At 38.8% G+C, this 23404-nt stretch overlaps 1 protein-coding gene across 1 annotated transcript; it reads right to left on the bottom strand.

The window, feature by feature from the left end:
• Positions 1-711: 711 nt before the first annotated feature.
• STXBP3 (syntaxin binding protein 3) lies at positions 712-22981 on the bottom strand. Its single transcript, XM_066192315.1, has 19 exons — positions 22907-22981; positions 19999-20048; positions 19184-19265; positions 17701-17777; positions 16988-17066; positions 15489-15589; positions 13459-13613; positions 12491-12581; positions 11449-11573; positions 9911-10015; positions 9368-9425; positions 9088-9153; positions 8680-8760; positions 7913-8051; positions 7210-7316; positions 6689-6787; positions 5720-5805; positions 3952-4100; positions 712-1960 (listed from the first exon to the last, which is right to left on the bottom strand). Exons 1-19 carry the CDS (start codon positions 22947-22949, stop codon positions 1869-1871), a joined length of 1785 nt encoding a protein of 594 aa, XP_066048412.1. The 5' UTR covers positions 22950-22981; the 3' UTR covers positions 712-1868.
• Between the last annotated feature and the right edge of the window lie 423 nt (positions 22982-23404).

The following is a 23404-nucleotide window of genomic DNA, read 5'->3' on the forward strand; positions in this document are numbered from 1 at the left end:
GTGGATTTAAGATACTATTGAAATCAATTATTTCAGTCCTTAAGTGTAATACTGATATCAGCTATTTTCTTCTGTACTTAACTACTTTCCAGCTTTAGGAATAGGAAAAAAAATGCACCTACATATAGCTGTTACACCAAACTTGTAAAGTTTTTTTTTTTCTTGCTAAAGGTGTAAGAAATATATATCATTTTTATGTCATTTTCAGTACCAATTTCAAAGTGTGCATCTTTGGTAAGAAAACATTGAACACAGCATTTCTTAGATAAGTACTTTTACTCTGGATTTTTACTGTGATAGAGTTATAAACTAGAATTCACAAAAACACACAGATATTTCTGCTGCATTTTGTTAAGGTTGTGATGTACACAGTATTTGATGAACCAGTTGACTTAAGAGTGTTGCTTCTGTAGTCTTATTGAAAGAAAAGTCAGTGTAAATTTAATTCCAAACTCATGTAGCCACTTATTCTCATCACACCCCATGTCCTGCAACATTTTAGAATCCTGTCCCTCCCCTTTTGTTCCTCCCTGATGTAGGGGGAGAACTTGACCTTTTTCCACCTTCTAATTTGAATGAACTCATCTAACAAGGATGTTCTCTGAAAGTACTAGTTAACCTCAGAGCAAAAATAAAGGGAAAAAGCCCAAAATCACAAAACAAAGAAAAAAAAATACTCATCATTGAAAACACTGTAAACAAAAGGCCATGAGTAATCTATTCTTTTTCATTATAACATTTCTCTTGGATTCTACATACAACAAAGTAACATTTCAAGGCACATAAATACACCATCCCTTTAAAAGTTCAGTAATTTTAATTTAATTAATTTTTAAAGAGAAATCTAAACATTACCAGTATTACAGAATTCATACAATTTGATTTTTTATTCCCTTCAATGCAAATTTAAGTATTTCTTTCTTAGTATGTAACAAAATTTTTAAAAAGTAAATTCTCTTGAGTACATCAGGTTTTGTCATTTTGTTTGTTTTGTGCTTTTCTTATCCAAATTACCAAGCCCTTTGAAAGGCTGAGCTGCTTCCCTTTTTGTCTTCTCCTTTCCCCTTGCTTCCACTTACTGAAAGAAACATGCTTAGTTTTGGAATTTCTGTATCACAGGCAATTCAACTTCTGAAACAGACAGACTATGTAGACAATCATATGGCATTTGTTAGAAATTAACTTTTTAAAAAAGCTTCAGTAATAATCTCTGTATATACTTAAATATAAAGTGTACTTCAGTGCACAGTTGACAGCATTTCCCCAAAGTTATTTACGTGATTGGAACGGCTCAATAATTCTGTGGTTAATTATCTACCTTACCCAGCACCATCTAAAAAGCCTTTAGATTTTTCACAATTACACACATTTAAAGAAATTTCAGCAGGTTATTTTTACAGAAAACGTTACACTTTAAGACACTGAACTTGGATGAAACATTTTTACCATAAACCCATATTTACAAGTTTTCTCTTGAAGTCCCTTCCCAAGAGTGTATGCCCTTTTTAATTCAGTCACTTTTAGAAATAAATTCTATTATAGAAAGCTTTCACAGTTCTCAAAGACAATTCCAGTTTACATATAATTACAATAACTTTTAGCATAATTAGGAACAAACATGCCCTTTTGAAAAAGAACTTGCAATAATAAATAGAACCTGAAGTTATACTAAATAGAGCCTAAGAAACAAATGTGTTTATCTTTTTATCTCTCTGCCTTCTACTCCCCCAAAAGCAGCAAATTTAAATTATAACACAACCTCCCATTAGGGACCACGTAGTATTGAAGTGCAGTATTTGGAAAAGTCAGTTGCATTAGAATATATACATACTGTTTGTGTTTTTAATACATCATAAACATCACCACATCTATTCATCCTTAATGCAGACCATATCCTTGGGTTTACTAAGGCTCTTCACTTCCTCCAGTAGTCTTCTAGGTGTCAAAATATGAGTAGAACCTGACAAAAGAACATTAAGTATGAATTGTATCAGTCAAATTCTGACTTTCAGACATTCCCTCTTTAAAACATCAGTGACATGCCAGTGTTTCTTATTACACCTAGAAAACTGCCAAGTGCAACACTCCAAAGTGTTTTCATGAAAAGCACCATGATGAAGGTGTCACTGTTAGGTAAGTAATGTCCCTCTTCCCACACTCAGACATCCAGATCAGGACTCACACTTTAAACACGAGTTTCAAGTCCTGCTCTGTCCTGTTTGAAAGACAGGACTGAACCTGGGCAATTGTCCCAGCCTGCCAGAAACCTGCCATTCTGCGAAAGAGTGAGTAAATGAGAGGCTTTACCCTAGGATCAATAAACTACCTGGAATCAAGATTATCACAAACAGTAGTGTTTCACAAAAATACCAGTTACAGAAAATAGGCTTTTACTGACTAACATTTCCTTGAAAAAACAAAGTTCGAGTCTTGAGCACAGTAAAGAAAATCGTTATTCTTCTTCAATGCACAACTACCTCTCTTAGTCTCAGAGAGAGTGATTATAACTTCTGCCATGAAGGATCACCCTGTAGTTCTGAAAGCAACAAGTAGTGTCACTCTGAATGGGCTAATATTCCTGAGTTCTGAATCAGGAACACAGTCCAGTGTTCATCTTTCAGTAATCCATGTGAGAATTTGGCAACTATCATGTTCCCTCAGAAATCAGGATTACAAACAAAACTACAAGAATCATCTCTAAACAAAAGGGAAGATGGTGCTGTGGTGAGTGCCAGATACCCCAGTGAAAGAGTCATCTACACTAAACATGGGATTGTAAACAAGTCTCAGATGAGGAAATAATCTGGTCAAACTACATTCCAGTTGTCCTAGTCTTTCCATTACTACTCAGAACTAGAACCAGCATCAAACCTACCTCAACCACGACCAATGAAACCAGCATATAAAAACCAAACCAAAGCAAAACCAACCACAGACGAACACACCGACAATACCCCTGAATATTTTGAGGTAACAGACTCTAGATCTCAGAATCAAGGCTGGCATTGTTTTAGGGAAGAGTATTTAAAATCATGGTAGATGGTAGACAGAGTCAAACTGAATCTCAAGACTAAATTTAAATGCCAGATGCAGACCTCTTAAGCATTTTAGAGTGCTTTAGATGACCCTGCACCCAGCCATCAGCTGGCCCTGCAGATGGACACAGGTCTGTGCTCAGGTTCCATATCTAGGAGCTCTGTTCCTGTATACTATTATATATATGTACATGTTTTAGCACCTAATTGTTTCCTCTAATGCTATTTCAAATTCATTTAAAGCACAGCAGCTGACTGAACAAACATTTACTACCTCTGAAGTGCTAAGAGGTTACTACACCAGCTGCCAATTGCCAAATTCTAAGCAGTGGAGTTTTCAGGACCTAAGCAGTTAATCATTGCGCGGTTTATGCAAAGCCTCTCAAGTAGCCACAACTAGAAAATGTTGCAAAGTCAACCCAGCTGCACTGAAAAAGTGGTTTGGGGTTTATTTGTTAAGTTTTTCGGGTGGAATTTTGATTAGGATTGTTGGGGTTTTTTAATACTTATCTTCCTTCCAAAGTGAGCAATTTTGCACTAGTCTGTCTGCCTTCTTACTTCCAAGTGCAATGAGAGTAGCAAGTGCCACTGAAGGTAAAGCACAAGCAGATGCAAAAATTTGTGAGGAAATTGTAATGCAAAGAAATAGATGTCTCTCGAAATCCTGTTTGCTATACACTGACACATCTCTGACATAATTCTTCTGTAGAGCATGACTGTCAAAAAAACCGAAAAAATTCCTCTGAACATCAAACAGTTGAGATAACCTGAAAAGATGCTTTTAAGTGCACAGTTTTAATACACCGACTATATAGTATCAGAGTGGTGATCCAACAGAGGGGATCTAAGAAAAATGAAGCTCACATTTTCCAGAAGCACATGCAGTACAGCCCACCCTCTCCCATGGCAAGCTCACCAATAAGAACCTCACAGGCCTTGTAGGCCTCAGAGACTTGGTAGGCACAGCGCATCTCTGAGTACGTGACTCCCCCGATGACAAACAGGATCAGCCGGGCGCCGCTCCTCCGCTCCTCTCGGACACTGGCCCGGGGCTTCTGGCGTGCACTGCAAAACGTTGCACCAGTGACATTTATACAGCTTGCCTGATTCACTTCTGCTTAAAATTATACACTCAACAAGCAGTGGCAATTTCTGTCATGGAGTTCATGGCTTGGTTATCATTTCAGCAGAGGTATTTAGATTAATTGATAACTTGTTTTTATTAAATTCTTTAGATTATCACATTACTCAAACTGTTTAGGTATCACCAGGGGGAAATTAAATACAAAACAAAAACCTTGTTGCACACACAGCTAACACGCCAAGGACTCATGCCATGCAGCTTAACTCTGCATGCTCCCAATTCCAGTGGCATTTTTCATGAGAGGTTCATTGAAAAACCTAAGACTCCAGCTTCTTCAAATCTCTGAACATGAACAGAATCACTAAAGAAAATATTTGTGTGTTATCAAATCAGATTCAGATACCTAGGAAAACCAGAAGCAGCCTGAAGTGCTTAGAAGTCTAATATACATGTAGTAACTGCAGACTCAGGATAAGTCATCTGCAGTCCTGACCTCTGCTAGAGTGCCTTCAAGATTCCCACATTTCACCAGCCTCTAAGACAGAGATCAAGTTCCAGTGTACGGGGACTTGCTCTAGTATTCCCCTGCACTGACCATCCTAGTGCCTATCCAGGAACAGAAGGATACACCACCAAGAGTTTAATTAGAAGTGGATGTAAAAAAACAATTTCCTAAGGCTGTGTATCTCTCCTTTTTGTTTTTTATTTAGCACAAATTCCAATTCAAGTGTGTCTTCCACGCTTAGGATATCCTTAATGTTTCCCTCCCTGAATTCCAGCATTTGATTAGTTCAGTGAGCATTCCTGAGAGAGGAACACTCCTAGTGAGCATTCCTGTGATAGAAACACTCTTGGGAGTCTTTACTCATTTGTCTCACCATTTAAATAACATTATAAAAAGTGATAAAGCTCTCAAATTGGCAGGTATTGGTCATGAGGTTCAAGAGCTAGTGAAATTAAAAAGAGAAAGAAGGAACAGTACAGGTAAGCTAAAAAAAAAAATCACCTCTCAGTGACAATCATTAAATTTGCAAGTACACATTTCACATTCATTAGCAGAGAATTAATTTTAAGACCTCCAACTGTCCTGGACTTTTCTAAACCACTCCTTGGCAAGAGGGGTCAAATGCCTAACAGGCCCATATTTCCTAATGGGAGAGTCTACAGAATATGAATTTAATTTCCCGAGGTCATTAACCCAAATAATGTCACCACCATTAACATAGCAGAGATAACTTCAGAAGCAAAACATTCTTTTTACCTAAGTCACAGTACTGAACATTCATTCCTGAAACTACTTCACACTACTAAGCTCAAGGTTTCAACTTCTCATTCTGAGAATATGAAATGCTATTTCTAACCTTGAAGCAAAAGGAAGACACTACAAATAAAAAAATATATACATTACTAAGAAGTATTAAAATAACAACCAAGTTGAGTATGTTTTAGATTAAATAAAAATATAGGCTTGGCACATTAACATTGCCTTACATGTGTTATTTCACTGTTCAGTAAGTACACTTCTGGAAGGCTTTAGAATGCACATGACAAAAATACTGAGATTCTGGGAAATTCTGTTTCAGGAAATTAAACCACTTACCTTACTGCTCCTGAACCATTCCAGGTGGGAGGACACCGGGAACAATAAGGCCACTCTTTAGAATCTAATTTGTTCTCTATAGCATCCTGAAGTGCAAAATAACGACACACTTTAAAAAGCCATCCAGACCTTAACGCCACCAAGTTCCAGCTTTCACAAAGAATGTCTAACTGGAATTTCATGCCAACACATGCAGCCCAACAAATAATTGCAAGTAGCATTTCATGAGTAATGCTCCTACATAACAAAATGCTAGACCACATAATGCTGAAATGTATCATAAGTGTTCTGTGTATCACAAGGAATTATGAGTACATACGCTCTTTTTATAAACATATTACTGATTAACTGTTCAGATTTCACTAGCAGCTTTTCATCTGTAATAACCCTAATGTATTTCATTTCTATATGGCAATGTATGAGAGAAGTCAGAGCCCCTTGAAAACAAAAATGAACATGTGAAAGCCACCAAGAATCTATGAATGGTAGCACTGGGTCAGACTAACACTCCAGTAAACTCACTATCCTGTGACATCAGTCACTGACTGATGCTTAGGAAGATGTTTAAGAACAATGAAACCACAATTCTGGCAAGTAACACCTTCCAGGCTCTACCACACTACAGTTCAGATTGGAATTGCAGTTTTAAAGACCCATTGGAGTTAAAACCAAGAAGATACACATCTTTAAATTACACCAAACACTGCCAATTCCAGGACAAGCTGTTCTAAAAGACTTCTTGCTTTCACTTTCATTTGCTTCACCTTTAAAATGACCTCTAATAAGGAGTATTACTAACAGCAGTCTAAATTCTATATTAGAGACAGACTAGAAGTGATCACTTTGCCCACCAGATGTATTTAACAAAATTAACTCAAAATACTACAGAATTCCAAAGATTGGCTATAACAGTTCACTCAAGTAAATTTCTGCACTGCACCCATGAATTAATTAGTCAAGGAAATTTACCTCCATAACATCTTTGATAACAGGAGTCCACCTAGAAAGCTGAAAGGTTTCTTCTTTAGAACGGTCCCTTCTTGTGTATTTATGCTGCTGAGCAACAAACTGTAAAAGTTTTCAAAATATGGTTGCATTATTTAGTGTTCGGATTTTTGAAACTTATCAGCAGTCACCAGCAGAAGGAGGGGGGATAAGTATGAGATTTTAAATAAATAATGATAAAGAACAATAATTAATACCTCTAGAATTCACTAGATTCACAATTCTAGATACACTAGAAATACTAACTTTACAGACAAGGAACTAAGTAAGCTGATAATTGCAGAGGGAACATTATGGGTATCTTACTTTAAACAATTAACATTAATAATTTTCAAAGGATTTACCACGTAAACACATTACAAAAAAAAATTCCTAGTAATTAGCTGCTTCCAAACCCAGACCGGGATAATATCACTAAGAGTTACTGAAAGAGCTGTAGGTCCTTGGATAGCAGGAAATGACAAAATAAATAAATACATTCTTACTGAAGAGATAACAGGAACATCAAGGTATTTCCAATTTCTTATCATATCACTATCACTTTCTATTTGTACATTCTGGATCAGCTTGTCCAAGTTCTCCTGGGTAGTTCCTTCAACATATGGAAAACAGACAACAATTACCAAGTGACTGTGAGTAAGACCAGTTTTGTCTCACACATCCTGGGCCATTATTTAGTCCAGAACTTTCTTGTTTGTTCTGTGTGACCAGTCTAAGTTTAACATGATACCATATTTTAGATAAAATTTTGTTTAATGGTCCAATCTTGAGACCAAAACTCAATATTGTTACAGATTCCTCAGACTAACATTCTGCCAATTTGCTCCTTCTCTACAACAATTTTTTCCCCACTGATTTAATTTTCAGGATGCAACAGACATGGAGCACCCCCTTTAACAGCTTCAATACCATGTGAAAATAAGAAGAAACTATTGCACACATGCAAGAGTAAGAATAATATTAAAACACTGTATGAATCTAAACTTGAATTACATCTCTTAACTCCTTACTAACAGTATCTTTGCTACTAATCTGAGAGAAGGTATAGAGGATGGACAGGATTCCTTTCAAACCCAGCTATCAACTCCAATGCAGATATTTAGGTTAACTAAAACCACTATGCTATCCTAAAACTTGAGTTCAAGGTCATTGCCCAGAGGAAAAAAAAAATGGGGCAACTTGTCATACCATTTGTGCTAAAGATATACAGGAGAATAGCTCTGATTTTGTCATAGCTGTCATGACTTTTGTTGAGCAGAACTGGAAGGAGGACCCTCATAGAGTCTTTTACTTTTTGACCTTCTGCATCAGTTCCAAGAGCCAAGTCCTAAATTAATTAAAAATAAAAAACAGACACCATGGTTAAATTCTATAAAGTAATTTAAATGAACATAGCTCTGTGTTTTGAAAGGCATTTTTATGAAACCACAGGTTTCAGGAAACAATCAAGCTGCATCAATTTAAACTCAGTATGACATGTCTGACATTTATTTCAATAGTTATATCATTATAATAACACTATATTACACTCTAAAACATTTAAAACTGTGAACTCTAGAATTTTTGGAAATGTCAGTTATAGTCACAATGTAATGCCTCACCCTAAAATATGCTTTTCCCAGACATTTAAAAAGGGCTTCCCCTCTGCACAGTATATTAAAGCAACTTCATAGGAGTTTTAAACCACAGACACAAAGGTGATCTTTAAACAAATTAGCCAGATTTCAAGACAAAAAGACCCCAAAAACTCTTAGGAATACCGTTTTATTGGAGATTAAGAGCCTTGTATATTACACTTAGCTTTAATACTACCACCTCAAAAACTGATCACAAAATAAAGGCAAGAGACATAGTAGTTTAGTCAGTTAGAACAAGCTTCTATTCCTGCAAACAAAAGAGCGGTACTTGCAATACTTGCAGAGTTGCTGTTCGGTTTGCGGCTTTTTTAAACATACCTGTTCAGTTTTACAGAGCCTTTCTATGTTAGATTTGAACTTGCTCATGCAGTCTTCTGCTATGTTAAGATGAACAACTTGCTATGAGACAGAAAGAACAAAAAAAAATCACAAGCTGCAGTAGCTGGAATTTTGTTCCAGCATATCCATCATTTTTACTGGTTACAAGAGTCAATCCTTCAGTACCATCAGGCATTTTCTGCGTTTTCCCCTTCACTTAGAGACTGACCCCCATAATACCTTGTGAAACATTAAACTGATATCTTCGATGCTCAAAGCACACTAATTATTTCATTATTTTACACAAACTACAGGAAAACGACAGACTAAAACTAGACTTCAACAAAACAAAGCTGAAGGGCACAGAGTTATTTGCTGTGAAGTTGTGATTACAAAAGACACCTTTACCTTACTAATCTCTTTACGATAGAGTGGCATCTTCTTCATCAACTGCGACAGAGCAGATATGGATAACTGGAAAGAAATGACACAAGTCGAAAATCTGTTCCCCCAATAAATGACATGTTTATTTCCCTTCCTGTTGCAGCCTTGCTTCCCCCACAACCCCTGAAAATTCCAGTTGAGAAAAATCTTAATTTCTGTAGTAGATCCATGAGTTACATGGATCTGATCAGCTGAACATAACTAAATTACCAGGATGAACAATACCTCAACATAAACAACTTACTTTTCCTTCAGCTGCTTTTGTTTTTGATGAAGCATCTTTCAAAAGTTTTGGTATTTCCCTGAAGAAAAGAAGAAAATAATGAAAGGCAACAGCACGAGTTCTTAAATCTTTTCTTAAAGTCTTAAAAGAACTGTGCAACAAGAACTTCTGAATGAAAGTAAAAGCCTGAAATACAGGTCTATCTTCAGAGAAAAGAGTGATTTTTTTAATAAAGGAAACATTAAACATTCTATTTGCAATACCTTCATAATGTCATTTGATGCAGCAGCTTGGTAGTACTGTATGCAAAACAATCCCTTCAGATTTAAAATATTTGAAAACACTTGCCAGGAAATGACTTGATTTCCATTTACCTCAAGAACTGCAAGAAGCACACCTGCATACTTGGGTACATACTGTATTTTTGAAGTACAATCGCTTACTTAACTGAATCCAGTCTGTATTGCAAATCATGTCCATTACTGGTTGTATTCCCACTGAACAGCTCAAACACGCTCCCTCTCTAAGAAACCAACCAGCTGGCTTTGTTATTTATTCACATACTCAATCACATCTGCAATGTGCTTGTGCCGCATCTTCACCCACAGGTCATCATCTTCCTCCAGAATTGCCTCCTTTTCCTTCCCACCAGAGCCTTCTGTTTTGTATCTTCCAAGAGAAAATTCAGACAATTATTTGAGGTTTGGGTTTCCCCAATTCTCACCACTTATTACAGTACCATTTGTAACAATTTAATCAACATAAATTAACAGCAGTAATAGACAAAGGTTTTAATTTATAAACCAAGCTACTGCCTGACAAAATATAATTTACAGAAGGATTTTACAGATTACATATTTTAACATAGAAGCAGCAGATGAATTTTAGAAAGACTCTTTGGGGAAATAGCTTCTGGACATTCTTTTAAACCAACAGTAACTAGAGTTTTAAGCACACATTTACATGCACTTCAACTTCTCTTCAGTTTTCAATGTCAATTTCCCTTTCATTTCAAATGCAAACTGCACAAAATAGTACACACTGCAATTGCCAGCTGCCGTTTTCTCTGTGTACTATAAGACTTTATAACTAAAGGAAAATGAAATCACAGTCAGCAACAAAATGCTAAGCAGGACAAAGTACTTCACATATGAAAGAAACTGCTGCACAGCTTTACAGAGGAGCTATTACACGACTACAAACAGTAATAAAACTAAAATAAGACAACAATCATGCCACATAGTCTCTCCACATTTACAGAAACTCACGTGGTGTAGATTGCCAGAAAGCAAAAGAAGGAAAAAATTACAAGATTAATGATGAAAGTCAGATTGTGACTACATACAAAACATACTCTGCTACATCTTCATACCCAGCAACCAAACCCACATTCATAGAACTCTACACTTTCTATCAAAATCTTCACTCAGTGCTTCTGACTGGAGATACACATTCCTCTTTGCAATGAGGCCATCAGGTCTCTTTTGCTGTAGTGGGTCATCAGAAAGCAAAGTCCTACCAAAATCCTTGTTGTCAGAACAGTCAGACAGTAAAGCATGTAACTTAGGCAAATTAACATTACACTACTCCAAACAGTGCTTATAAACTGAACATGACTGATTTAAATGTGTATTTGCAATAAAACACGTAAATTTTAGTAACCACACAAATTAACTGACTGGAGTTATAAAAGTGAGCACCCCTGAGAAATAACCTAGCTTTTTCTCAGTATTCAGTTAGTGGCATTGCTTGTCTTGCTATGCCAAAAAAGTTGAGAATATGAAAGAACATCTGGAGAATCTCAATGTGCACTGCCAAGGCTTTACTTCAAGAAAAGGATAAGGTTCTTAGTTCTTAAAAGATCCAATTTGTCGGACTCAAAATTTAGCAAAAAAGCCAATTAGATCCTACCTAATCTCAGCTAAGGGAGGAAGCCAGGAAAAAGATGAAGTTACAAATCCAAGAGGAAAGACTAACAATAAGTGAAGCAACCATTATGCAATACGAGCAGCTAATATTGCCATGGTGCAATTGAGCTCAACAATTTCAGGGATTTTATAATCAAGAATAAAACTATTTAGCCTTTTGTCTTAAGTACTTGCTTGTAAGTATCATTTTCAATGGGTAGCAGATCATATGCCATTGCCTGGAAGGTGAGCTCGTGGAGCACAGTTGATACTGGGTCAAAGCCACGATCAATTATTATTAGTTGGGAATGGGTTTTAGCCTAGAAAGCCACCAAACAAACACAAATTTAAGACACACAGTACAAAGTCAATGCATGTTACATCTAATTGCATTAAGTCACAGCACTGCAGATATTTTTAGAAAAATAACTTTAAAACACTGCACTGTGACCCAAGTGTTTGAACATTTTAACTATATACAATGGTTTTAAATACTAATTTTAAGGTAATGCTCTTAGCCTGCTGCAATACACTCAGAAGTCTGATTCTTACTCATCTAGCGAACAAAAAATGTAAAAGAAAAACAAACCAAACCCCAAAAAGGCTGCCCAGAGATTTAACAGATAACTTCATTGTTTGTACTGCAGAACAGATGGTGCTGCAATACAGAAAAAGACGTCCAAACAATCAACTGGAAGTTTCATTTTGGGATTTAGTGAAGTGGCAGCAGCAGCAGGTACATTTATTTCTGCAGCAAAGTCATAAAGTCAGAATGGTTTATCCCATGGTTTTGTGTTTAAGCAGTTGCCCTAATCAGGCCTTATTTGTAGTGACAGATCAAAACCATTATTTATGTGAACAGCTGAATCTTTGTGGACAATAAATCCCTTCAGGGGAAACATATCAATTCCACAGGAAGCCTCTTCCACCCATGGCCTTATGGAAGGTGATATTAAAACATTTATCGCCTGGTCTGCAGGTTTGTAGCATCCCTCTACATTATCACGGCTAATTTTTCCAATAAAAGCAGTTTGATCATACAAATACAGCTTTACTCCAACAGTTACTACCTCTACACTGCTTTCGTACACAAAAACAACTAAATGGCAACTAGTTACCTTTATTATTAAGTAAGATCTGTATTTGTAGAACCTAATTGTTGAACAATATTCCAAAGATGTTTTCCTGACTTACAAAAAAAAAAAAAGAAATCAAACATTTTTAGTTCACTTCTTACCTTTATTTGGCTTTTCTCATCTGTTTTGTAGTAGTTTTCAAGACTTTTTTCAACAAGCTGTGCAAGTTTGCTGGCTCTATCAGATGGTCCACTGGGAAAAAAGGAAACATGCAAAAATAACTTATATTTCTTCATCAGAACACTAAAATGCTATCTTTACAACAAAGAATTCCCAAGATTCATCCTCCTGAATGAGTTTCTGAACTGCATTCTAAGTATTTCCAATATATTTTCACTTCCACATTATGATTTCATATACTTGAAAGCTTCAGGTATTTTACACAACAGACACAGCTTCAGCCAAAAGACTGGCATTAGCTGGCACATGGCCCAGCACCTGAAGTTTCACTCAGAAGTGGGAAACAAGAAAGAAAGAAAAAAAAAATAACAGAAAAAAAAACAGTCAAGCAATTATTTGTTACCTTTGCAGGGAATAAGACACCACTTCACATTACACCACAGAACGCAGTCCTTGAATGCAATTTCAGAAGCCTACTTTGACTTCAAAGACAGCAAATCCCTTTCAAAGCTCAAAAGAGGCATTCTTCTCAATATCTCTACTACAAGAAATCCTGATCCCATGTGCCCCAGCAATTTCTGAATTCCTTGGTGCCAAGCAGAGCTGCAAACAGCCAAACAGCAGCAGTTCTGTTACAGGATTATGTATGTGGCATACAAGAATGCAGCATATCAGTGTCACCCTGCTGACCAGACGTGAAACAAACCATTCAGAACAAGACAGGGGACCGCAAGTTCTGTTACATGAATGTACACAGAAGAACACTGCTCTCCCTACACCTCACAAATTCCTATCATTCCATATTTCAGACTTGTGAATTGAGAACAATTAATCCACAACCACAAGAAAAAAAAAAATCAAACTATGCTGCAGCCTGGAGCTACGACCAAATATTGTGGCAAGCCCTAGAAGAGAAAGCAATTACTATAAAACACTAATTTTGCCCCACCTTTTGTATCGTACTCCTGGATTCTCATCTAGTGTGGCACATAATGTAACAATTTGTTCAGCCATGACCTGCAGTACAGCATCTTTGTCCTTTGTCTTCTCCAGAGTGGGACTGTAGCAGCGGTAGAATGCATCTGGGATGTTGAGAGTAAATACCTACATAAAGCACAAGCAAGAAAAAAAAGGTCCAACTTGCAGATTGCTAAAGCACCTGGTAAAAAGTCTGCCAATAATTTAAAATTCTATGCTGCAAGAAAAACCCAAACATAGGACACTTCAGAAAAAAAACCCAAACAAATCCACACTTCATTCCTCTATCCCTGCTGAGCTCATCTTCTTGTTCTCAGACTCTTCCCCTATTACTCTCCTACATAAATTAATCTATTCTTCAAATTGCTTACAGGACGGAAGGATGGATGGAAGGAAGGAACTAAACACCCATCAGTGTCTTGTACAGAGCTATACAACGCAATATCAGAATTATCATAGAAGGTATCAAGGTTAAATTGGTTTAAAACAAAATTTTACATACTGTATCTGCTTTTGATATGGAGAATTTAGCTTCAATAGCTGAAATTCTTTAAATGCATAAAATCTTAATTAAAGCAGCTTAGTATTACAGAGATGAGAGGTTTTTCAACAGTTTTGTAAATGGAATGCAAACATGGGAACAAACCCATTGTCAGTAAATGGATTTTCTCTAGCTGCAGATGGACTCTGTAACTACAGAGTCAAAGAAGAACGTCCATCCAGATAAAGGTGTTTGCTTCTCTTGAGTAGATAATCACCTGGACTTTGCCCAGAACTCAGCCTGATTATTTACTCTTAGCATCCCACAAAGCAGGCAGACCAGTTAACACTCTTCCTCTGCTAAAGATTCAAAAAGTTTTCACAACCCCAGATACAGTGAATACAAAACTACAGTAAAAACAAGGAGAGTGCTGCCCAGCCTAAGTATTGCTTATTTTCAAGTTCAGAAAAGTAGTCCTGATTTCTGCTTTCATGGTGAGTCCTCCAGAGAACCAGGACCACAATATTTTCATAGGCATTCTCTGGTACAGAAGGGCAGAATTGGCAGGGCTCCCAAAACCAGCTTGAAACAAAACTTGTAAACATTAACCTCACTGGAAAGCAAACAAACAGGCCATCATACTCATTATCCCCTGATGGATTCTCAACCAAAATACTAAAGAGCCCTTTATAATACAAAGGATTGTGTCTTCAAACCAGGAAACAGCACCACAGTGAGACAGGGCTAGCAGCAATCCCTATATTCACCTGCCACTTGGTACGCATAGGAGTTGTCACCCTTGATATGTTGATAATGTTTGACACAGGAAACATTCATGGTTAGCTCTCCAGCTCCCAGAACTGGGCAGAGCTTGGAGCCTTCACCATCTTAATGAGTATCAGTGTGCATTTCAGCCCTCTGTGTCTGATGAAGTGCATGAGCAACAAATTATTTCTCAACACAACACCCACTGAGTGGCTGCACATGGAAAACGCTCATTGGTTTCCACTGGTAATATAGATCTTTGAGAAAACAGGATTTCCTTGTTCTCCTCTCACTAAAAAGACTGTCAAATTGTAGTAGTTTTTGTTCCACTCCAGTTCTCTTAGTCCATTTGTTCTCCTTTCCTAACTTGTCACCAAGTCCTACTTACTCCTATTCCCATGCACCAACCTACCCAACCTATCAAAGTAACACCTCAGGATCAGCAGTAACCAACTCTTACTAAACACCAACCAGAATACTTGCCTGCTCTTAGAGAACAGATTCCTTCTTTAACCTCCCTATTGCGACTGACACCAGTCTTGCAAAGAGGTCAAGTGTAAAGAGTAAACCCTGGAGTACAAGAGCACTTATCTTCATCTGAAAAGCATAAGCAAGCACTGGAAATGTGCCCAAATGGAAATATCTCACAGAGTTTGTCAGTCAAAAGCTACATGCTATTTCATTGTTTTCTAAAAGGCCAGTAGCACTTGAAAATATTCCTCCAGACTACTGTTAAGATTAAGAATTAAACTTACCTGAGACTCATAAGGGAAGAAGGAAATGTTGATCTCTTTGCATCTCTTTATTGATTTTGCACATGAAGCTTTAATTTTATTGAAGAGGCTGTCAGGACAAACTAGGGGGGGAAAAAAAGACCCGAAGTATAAATAATTTGTACTATTCCAGCTGTCAGCTCACTTACAAGCATACAGTATTCGGAGCAGACAAATCTAAATTAAGACGCAATTAACATTAAAATACGAGAAAAAAGTTGCCTACTCTTCCTAAAGTGAAACGGATTATATAATCAATATTTTGTTTATGAGATCTTTTTTGAAAAGCACCACTGCTCAATTTCCACTGGCTTTTTGCAAGCAAAACATTGTTGAACACTCATTAACAATCTGCAACTGTGAAAGATGTTGATTGTATCAAAGTAAACATTTCTGTTATTTCTTGTCACATAGGAGAGAAAGAACATTTCCCAAGCTACAAAAAGAAATCATGTGTACATATCTAAGAGCCAAACATAGAAATATGGAATTTAATTATAGATCTCTAAGGTGTCCCACCACAGTTCCAGGCTACATTGGATGCCAGTCTAGAAATTGATTTTAAGGGATACATGGATGACACAAATACTACACAGACTTGGAAGTGACAGAGTTATTTCTCTAACTCAGGAGCTACTTCTCTCAACAGGAAAAGTTTTGGCATGTATTCAAACTGAAAGCTTGCCCACTTGCAACCAGGGAGCATACAGCAAGATAGCAGCACTTTTCCAGAACAGTAACTGCTGCTTCAGCATGAAATTAAATAAGAAACCAAGAATTTGAACAGTAATTTAATACTGCTTTGAGAACATCCAGCAGCAGACACACACAGTCCACAAAGCTAGGCAGGCCTCAGTCTCTGCCTTCAGCAGCACATTTGGGTTTTTTGTTTTCCCCTCTTCACAGGTCGTTTTAGTCACAATGACTGACTGCAGGGGCATGTGCAGCCACACTAATCCCGTTCCCACTAATTGCTCTGCTAGGCAACTGAGGTCGTGCATGCAAGGGCTCAGTGGCCCTTCTTCCAGGGAAGGGAAAAAGCTGCCTCACAGGTCTGAAGGAACTACCTGAAACAACCAATTACTAACACAGCCCTTGCAGAAAGTCCTCATGCAGTTATGTTTTTAGTACTATTTTGTTTATGTAGAGATACATAGTATGACTCCAATTGTCTTCCTCCACACTCCAAGACAGGAGAAGACTGGAATACTTAAAAATAAAACTACATTACCTAGATTAAAACCAGAGGTGGAGAACAATCAAGACTGTTCAGTAACTGAAAGAAATTACTATTGCTACCCAGCAGGGTGACCACGGCCTGGCAACCGAGATATATGGTTAACGACTTGAGTCTCAAAGCTTCTTGCAAGAAACAGGGTCCAAACTTCTCATTTTTATTTTCAACTACACACAAGAGAAGTGAGCAGCTTACTTATTTATCCACATAAAGTTACCAAACTACACCCCAAAAGCTTACTTACAGTCAGTGAAATACACATAGGCTGCTTTGTATCTGCTGGATGATTTAGTGATGAAGTCATCAATCAGTCCATCTACAGACTTATAGGGACAAGAAAAATAAGGTAAAAAGAAACCAACATCATGCCAATGTTTTGCCTTTCTACACACAGCAGACAAAGCTTCCCCCTCCTCTCCTCCTGCCCTATTACTAACCTCCACCTAGGAATACTGCAATTCAACATATAAGAAAACACTGAAGATTTTTAATTCCAGATTAAGAATAACAAGCAATTACAGAGGGTCAGTCATGCAAGCTCATTTCAGGAAGCATACACATCACAGTATTTGCATCATTTTCCAGCTATAACAATGCTGAGATTTATTCTCTCAAGAATTTTTAGGAAGTAACAGTAATCTCTTATTAGAGCCATTACTTTGAATTCTATTTTTCAATGTATTGCATCATTATATGATACAACATTCAGTGTAACCTCATGTCAGTGAGGTTACAATTGCTAAGCAATGATACAGTGCCTACATTGACCACAAGGCACACCTTTGCAACGTGTTCCACGGTGGCACTACATTGTCTTTTCATCTCGGGAAATCAGACATCACACAGAGGAGTATCACAGAAAATGCAGAAGTACTGGACAGCTGTACACAGTACACATTTTAAAATAAAGGGGGTATTTTCAGTCTGAAAGATCTTGCAACACTTTAAAATACTAACCTTTTTGGTGGGAGTTATTAAATATATTGCCTTCATGTGTGGGACAGGCTCACGGGTTTTATGTACATTCTCCACCACTATAAAGTAAGACATAATACATTTTTATAATTGGGAACATCATGCATCTTTAAGGAAAACACTGCACATATTTTAATATAGAGTTGATAAAAATAAAGTAACAGCAATCAAGTTGTCCACAATATTAGAGGTAAGGACAGACCTTCTGCCTAGAGCTTTCATTTATTTCTTTCACATTTTATGTTCAGAAGGTTACCACAAGGCTTTCTCAACTCTCAGTTTACTAAAAACTAAAGTTGGAGGAATGAAGTCTTCCTAGGTATTCTACACTTCTACAGCAAAATGGCAATGCAAACATACTCCAACTATGGGGCCCAGTGGGAGCTCTCTTGGCAAGGCAGCTCTTTTCCCAGAAGGAGAGGGACAGAGAAACTATGCAGGGCATCATTTTGGACTACAGCCTCTTCTGTCCTTTGTTTGCCTATTTCCTGGGCAATTACTCTGTTTCAACATAATTGCAGGCACAAATTAAGACATTTTCAGCAAATCAGCTTCACTCATCTCTTGTTTTTCTCTGTTTAATAAAGTCATTACTGTGTAGTGTTACAATACAGTAGCTTGAGAATGCAGAGAGGTTCTTGCGGCTCAGAAATTTTGTGGGGGAAGAACAAGGAAGATAAGTAATGTCAGACATGTGGATGTGGAAAGACAGGTTCCTTTCAGCAGTGTGCTCACTAAAAATAAAAGGTTTCTTCTTGATTAAGAGAATACATCCTCACCAAAAGTTTCTCACAAAGGATAAGTAGTATTTATTATTTAAAATACACATCAAAAAGCAAAATTGATACAGCTCTACTATTTTATTTCCAGAATAATCATGCTATGTTGAAGAACTGGAGTAAGAATAGTATTGTGGAGTAAATAACCAAGTCTAAGCAATGGCCTCTTACACAAGCATTTCTGAAAATCTAGACCTAAAGCAAATTAAAACTAGTTCATTCACATTTTGGGAATTTATTTCAATTTCAAAAACAGGCATCAGCAAACAAACACCCCTTTCCACCTCTCAAAAAAACCCACCAAAACCCCTAAACCAAAAACCACCACAACAACCAAACCAAAAAAAAAAACAGTAAAAGCACAAAAAACACCAAAAACCCCAATCAAACAAAAACAAAAAAAAACCCTTAGAGCAATCTTTAGAAAAAATATTTCAAAGGGGGATTTGAGCTTTCAGGCAGAGAAACATTTGGTTTCCCCCCCCCCCCCCCCAAAAAAAAATCACTACTGACTAATTACTGCAGAAGCCTGAAAGTCTGCTATTTTAATATCCCATAACTACTTGTTTTCATCGGCCAAATAAAGACCATTCCTTGCAAGGGTACTATCCATTTCATCATTTTCAGTCTTCTCCTTTTTCTTACCAGGATATTGCCATTGGTGTATAAATAAGAATTATGCTTACCTGTGATACCCTCTCCCAGTAGATCAGTCATTTTGCAGCACAGTGACAATAATTTAGTAGTGTAATCATCTAAAAGCATTATCTAAATAGATTTAAAGAAAACACACAAGTATTTAAATAAATTAATCAGCTGTATTAAACCCATGTCATTTCCTCAACAGCTTGCCATAGAAGTTTGAAGCTAAAACTATTTTATTACTCTATTTTTTTTTCATTACCTGCATACACCAACACTGCAGGGGGACATTAACCTCAGAAGGCAGCTCCTAATGTAGAGGATTTCCAAAGATGAGCTCAATCTTAAAAATGTGTCTTGTTCCCCCTACTCATACTAGGAAGTACTTTGAAAGTTTCACTTGGGCACAAGTCTTTTGAACTCCTGCTAATTTACCCCATGGCCTGCTCAAATATATCTGTATTTATTTTCAAACTGTTTTGTAGCTTAAGCAGTTCTAACAGGTATCAAACTGCTGAATCATGCTCCACATGTACTGCAGAGCAGTGTCATTTTTGACATTAATAAAGTACAAGTCTTTCAAAAGAAAAGTGAAGATAAACACAGTTTATAATTTTTCTTCACAACTAATAAAAAGAGACTACTAACCATTTGTTCTTCCTGTACTACCCTATAGATTTTTCAATACATGTTATACAGAGATCTGAGTTACCAGAAGCAAAATGTATTACTTGGACAGAAAACAATTTTAAGTGCAAATACTAGCCATTATTTTTTTGTATTTGTTCTCTACACAGCAATACAGATTTCTCATTCAAGTGATGACAGAATTCTTATAAAAATTTTAACAAAATTGTACCTTCCATTCTTCCTCTTTGCTAAAGTCATCAAATACTGCTGATTTCAGCTCTGTAAGAAGAAACAATTTACCAGTTAGAGGAATCAAATTGTTACTAAGAAAGAAAAAAATAATTTCATCCATATAGACTCATATGTTCAGAGCCAGAGCCCTAAAATGAAAAATTTAAAAAACCCCATGCTGATAAACAGCTGCACAGAATTCTTCACCACAAACTGTCCCTGCCTGTTTCTAGGACTGCACACAGGTGTAATAACAAGCTCTTAACCATGTGAAAATTTTATTAACATTCATATTTTCTGAGAACACCCTTGCCAATTAATTAGTCTTCAGCGTTACACAGAATTCCTTTTAATAACCTGAATGCCCAACAGCCTTGTCCATAATCTCAAATATATTTTTTCTACAATATTCGCCTATAAAAGACACCAGAACATACAAATGTAGAGCTCAATTGTCTTGAACCTCATTTCTGCAGTTAAAAAATAGAAGCCAGTTTTCTCCCATAATAAAATGAAAGTTTATTCCAAGCTATCAGTGCACCAGACTCTGAGTTCTTGCCCCTGCACTATACCAGGTGCTAATTATTTTGCCCTCAACCTGCACCTGCTTCACCCAAATAAGTGGCCTACAATGGTTTACAGGATCTCAAAATCATTTTTCTCCTGCAAGCATTCTGCACACACCAAAACCAAACCCAGGTTAGTGCTGCATTTTTGTCTAGGCTTTCATTTTCTTCTCACAGATTTTATACCAACCATACACCTTAACTACCTTTTCAGGTTTTGTACTGTCTGAATACATTCAATTACTTTACAAAGGCTGTTTTTCTTCTACCTTTTCTTCACAATCTAGGAAAAAGAACTATACACAACCCTGACAGAACAGCAGGCTGCCAAAACCCTGTGTGGGGGGAGAAAAAAAAAGCAAACCACACCTTGGCAAAACTAATGACCCGTTTATAACACACTTCCTGTAGAGAGGACTGTTAAGCAAGTGATACAAAAAAAAAAAAATTGCAGAAATGCTGAATCACTTAGAAAAATTAATATAGCTATTTATGGCTAGGCTAGAACTTATTATACAAGTCTACAAAACAATTTAAAGCTGGGGGAAAAAATAAAAGACAGAGTTGCTTGTGGAAAGAGCTTCATTTAGAGATTAACTATATACAGCAGCTCTCTGTATTTCATGATTATACCCACAGGAACTACTGTCTCCTAAATACAGGCAGCTTTCTCTGTCCTCATATCTGTGAATTTAACTGACAACAAACTTGTGTGAATTAACTTTTCCACACACCACAGGTGTAACTCCTAAGCCTGTTTACAGAGAAGGAACAAGACACACATTGGCACAAGCTGCTCCATACAGCATCAGCATCACTATTTTCAGACAAATCAGCCTTAATAAAACCCCCAACTTACATATCTGCTGAAACATTAGGGAGCAGAAGTTTATGGCCTTCAATTACCCATTTAAAAAGTGTCAGACAATGTCTAAAACTTAGTTCATCCATTTTCACTGTTGTTGTAGTCTTGGAAAGACGAGAGGAACTAGCTGACTAACAAAGCATTCATTTCAGAAGTTTCTTTCAACTAAGCTTGCAACATAAATGTTTTATTATTCACACTGCTTCACTGTCACTCTAATCTTTGTTGTTCACACTGGCAACAACATTTTCAAAAGTCTTTATGGCCCTTGGTGACACACACATGCTTTGATCAAACTATTCCCTCTAAAGGTCCAAGTCTTCTATAAAATATCTCCGGACAAAACACTGGCTGTACAGTCAAACTCACAAATAACAGAGCAAGACAGCAGAATAAGCAAAACAGCAAAGGTGCAGACTTCTAAAGGTTAAGTTTTAAACAAAGGTATCTAATTCATACAGGCAGGGCACAGGTGCCAGCAATTGAGGATCGAACTTCAGAGCGACAGTCTGCTTTTCACTTTTAGTGACACGAACAAACAGCTTTCAGGTAGAAGCAGAGGAGAAAAACGAAAACATGACGGCAGCAGGACCTTCCCATGTCAGGGACAGCCGCCAGGCTGGCTGAGCAGCTCAGGGAGTCACAACCCCAGTACAATTAAGCTCGGGATGAGGCGGCTGCTAATGCCTTTCCCCAGAGGCCTCACACTACCTGAAATACTATAAGCCTTTCTACTCCGGCAAGAAGGGAGCAGTTACAACTTCATTTTCTGTGACAACCACCGGCAGAACCTGCTCCAAAACACGGAGATAAAAATCTGCAGTTCATTTGTAAGACTACTCGGGAACACCTTCAGCTTTTTCTACCGAAAACCGTGAAGCCAAGCACGAAGTGGGAGGTGCCGCTCCGTGAGAGAGAGCGGAGAGCCCCTTCTGGGGCAGGAGCACTCTCCAAAAGTAGCAGCTCGGAGGTAACAGAGAAGCGCTCCAAGAGCTGACTTAAGTTTAGTCTCTTCAAGAGCCCGTCAGGCGGGCTGCAGCCTGCAGAGCTCACCCTTATCTCGGCAAAAAGCACAAGACTCTCTCTGCAGCGCTGTCACTGCGGACACCCGCGGCAACGCCGCAAGCCGGGGCAGCCACCTCCCACCAGCGCGCCGAGTCACCACCTGTGATAGCCGCAGGAGCCGCCACCCACAGCCTCCGCCGGACACCGGCCGCCCACAGAGCCGCCCGGGCCCGGCCCCAACCCCGCTCGGCCCCCGCGGCTCCGACACGCAGCGCGGCTCCGACACGCAGCGCGGCTCCGGCCGCGCCGGGAGCGGCCCCGGACCGCCCCTCGGCGGGCACCCCCGGCCCACACACGGGGCTACGCGGAGCCGCCGCCTCAGCGGCGGAGGCTCCCGGCCGGCCCGCGCCCACCGAACGGCCCCGGGGCGCTCCCGCCGTGGCCGGGGAAGGAGCCCCACGGTCACTCACTCTGCCACACGAAGCTCTTCAGCCCCCGCACCGCCGGCGCCATCTTGCTGCCAGCCCCGCCTGGCAGCGCTGCCTTCCCCTCCCTCTTCAGGGGCGGTGGCGGAGGGCGCAGCCCCATCCCGGGCGGGGCGGCTCCTGCCGGCCGGGGTCAGCCCCTCAGGAGCCCGGACCAGACCGCCGGGAGCCGGGACGTCTTCGTCCGCCTCCATGCGGTCCGAAATTCCCACTGGGGAAGTGCCCGGTGATGAGGGCTCGTCTCCTGCTGCCTCAGGTGAGCCCGGGACGGCGGGAGCCGCTCCCGACCCCCGAGGCCGCCCTGGCGAGGTGTGGGGAGCAGGGGGGAGCTGGACCCCGCCTGGCCGGGGCGGCTCCCGAACCCTGCCCCACTCCCGGGTCCCCTCGGGGAAAACCGGGGCTCCCTCACGAAAACGGCTCCCAGGTTCCCGCTGACATGCGTGTAAACCACTAAGGAAAACTGTCGGGTCGTAGAACGATCGC

The sequence above is a fragment of the Chamaea fasciata genome, unplaced genomic scaffold (assembly GCF_029207755.1).
Source record: "Chamaea fasciata isolate MVZ Bird 193981 ecotype frontalis unplaced genomic scaffold, bChaFas1.0.hap1 SCAF_10, whole genome shotgun sequence".
NCBI lineage: Eukaryota > Metazoa > Chordata > Aves > Passeriformes > Sylviidae > Chamaea > Chamaea fasciata.

Excerpts from the sequence above, each read along its gene's own strand:
- STXBP3 (XM_066192315.1), bottom strand. The coding sequence starts at position 22,949 with ATGGCGCCGGCGGTGCGGGGGCTGAAGAGCTTCGTGTGGCAGA. Across the intron at positions 13,614-15,488 it reads TCTTCCCTTATGAGTCTCAG|GTATTTACTCTCAACATCCC; the intron begins GTAAGTTTAATT and ends TGCTTTATGTAG. Across the intron at positions 9,154-9,367 it reads CAAAAGCAGCTGAAGGAAAA|TTATCCATATCTGCTCTGTC; the intron begins GTAAGTTGTTTA and ends ATTTCTTTCCAG.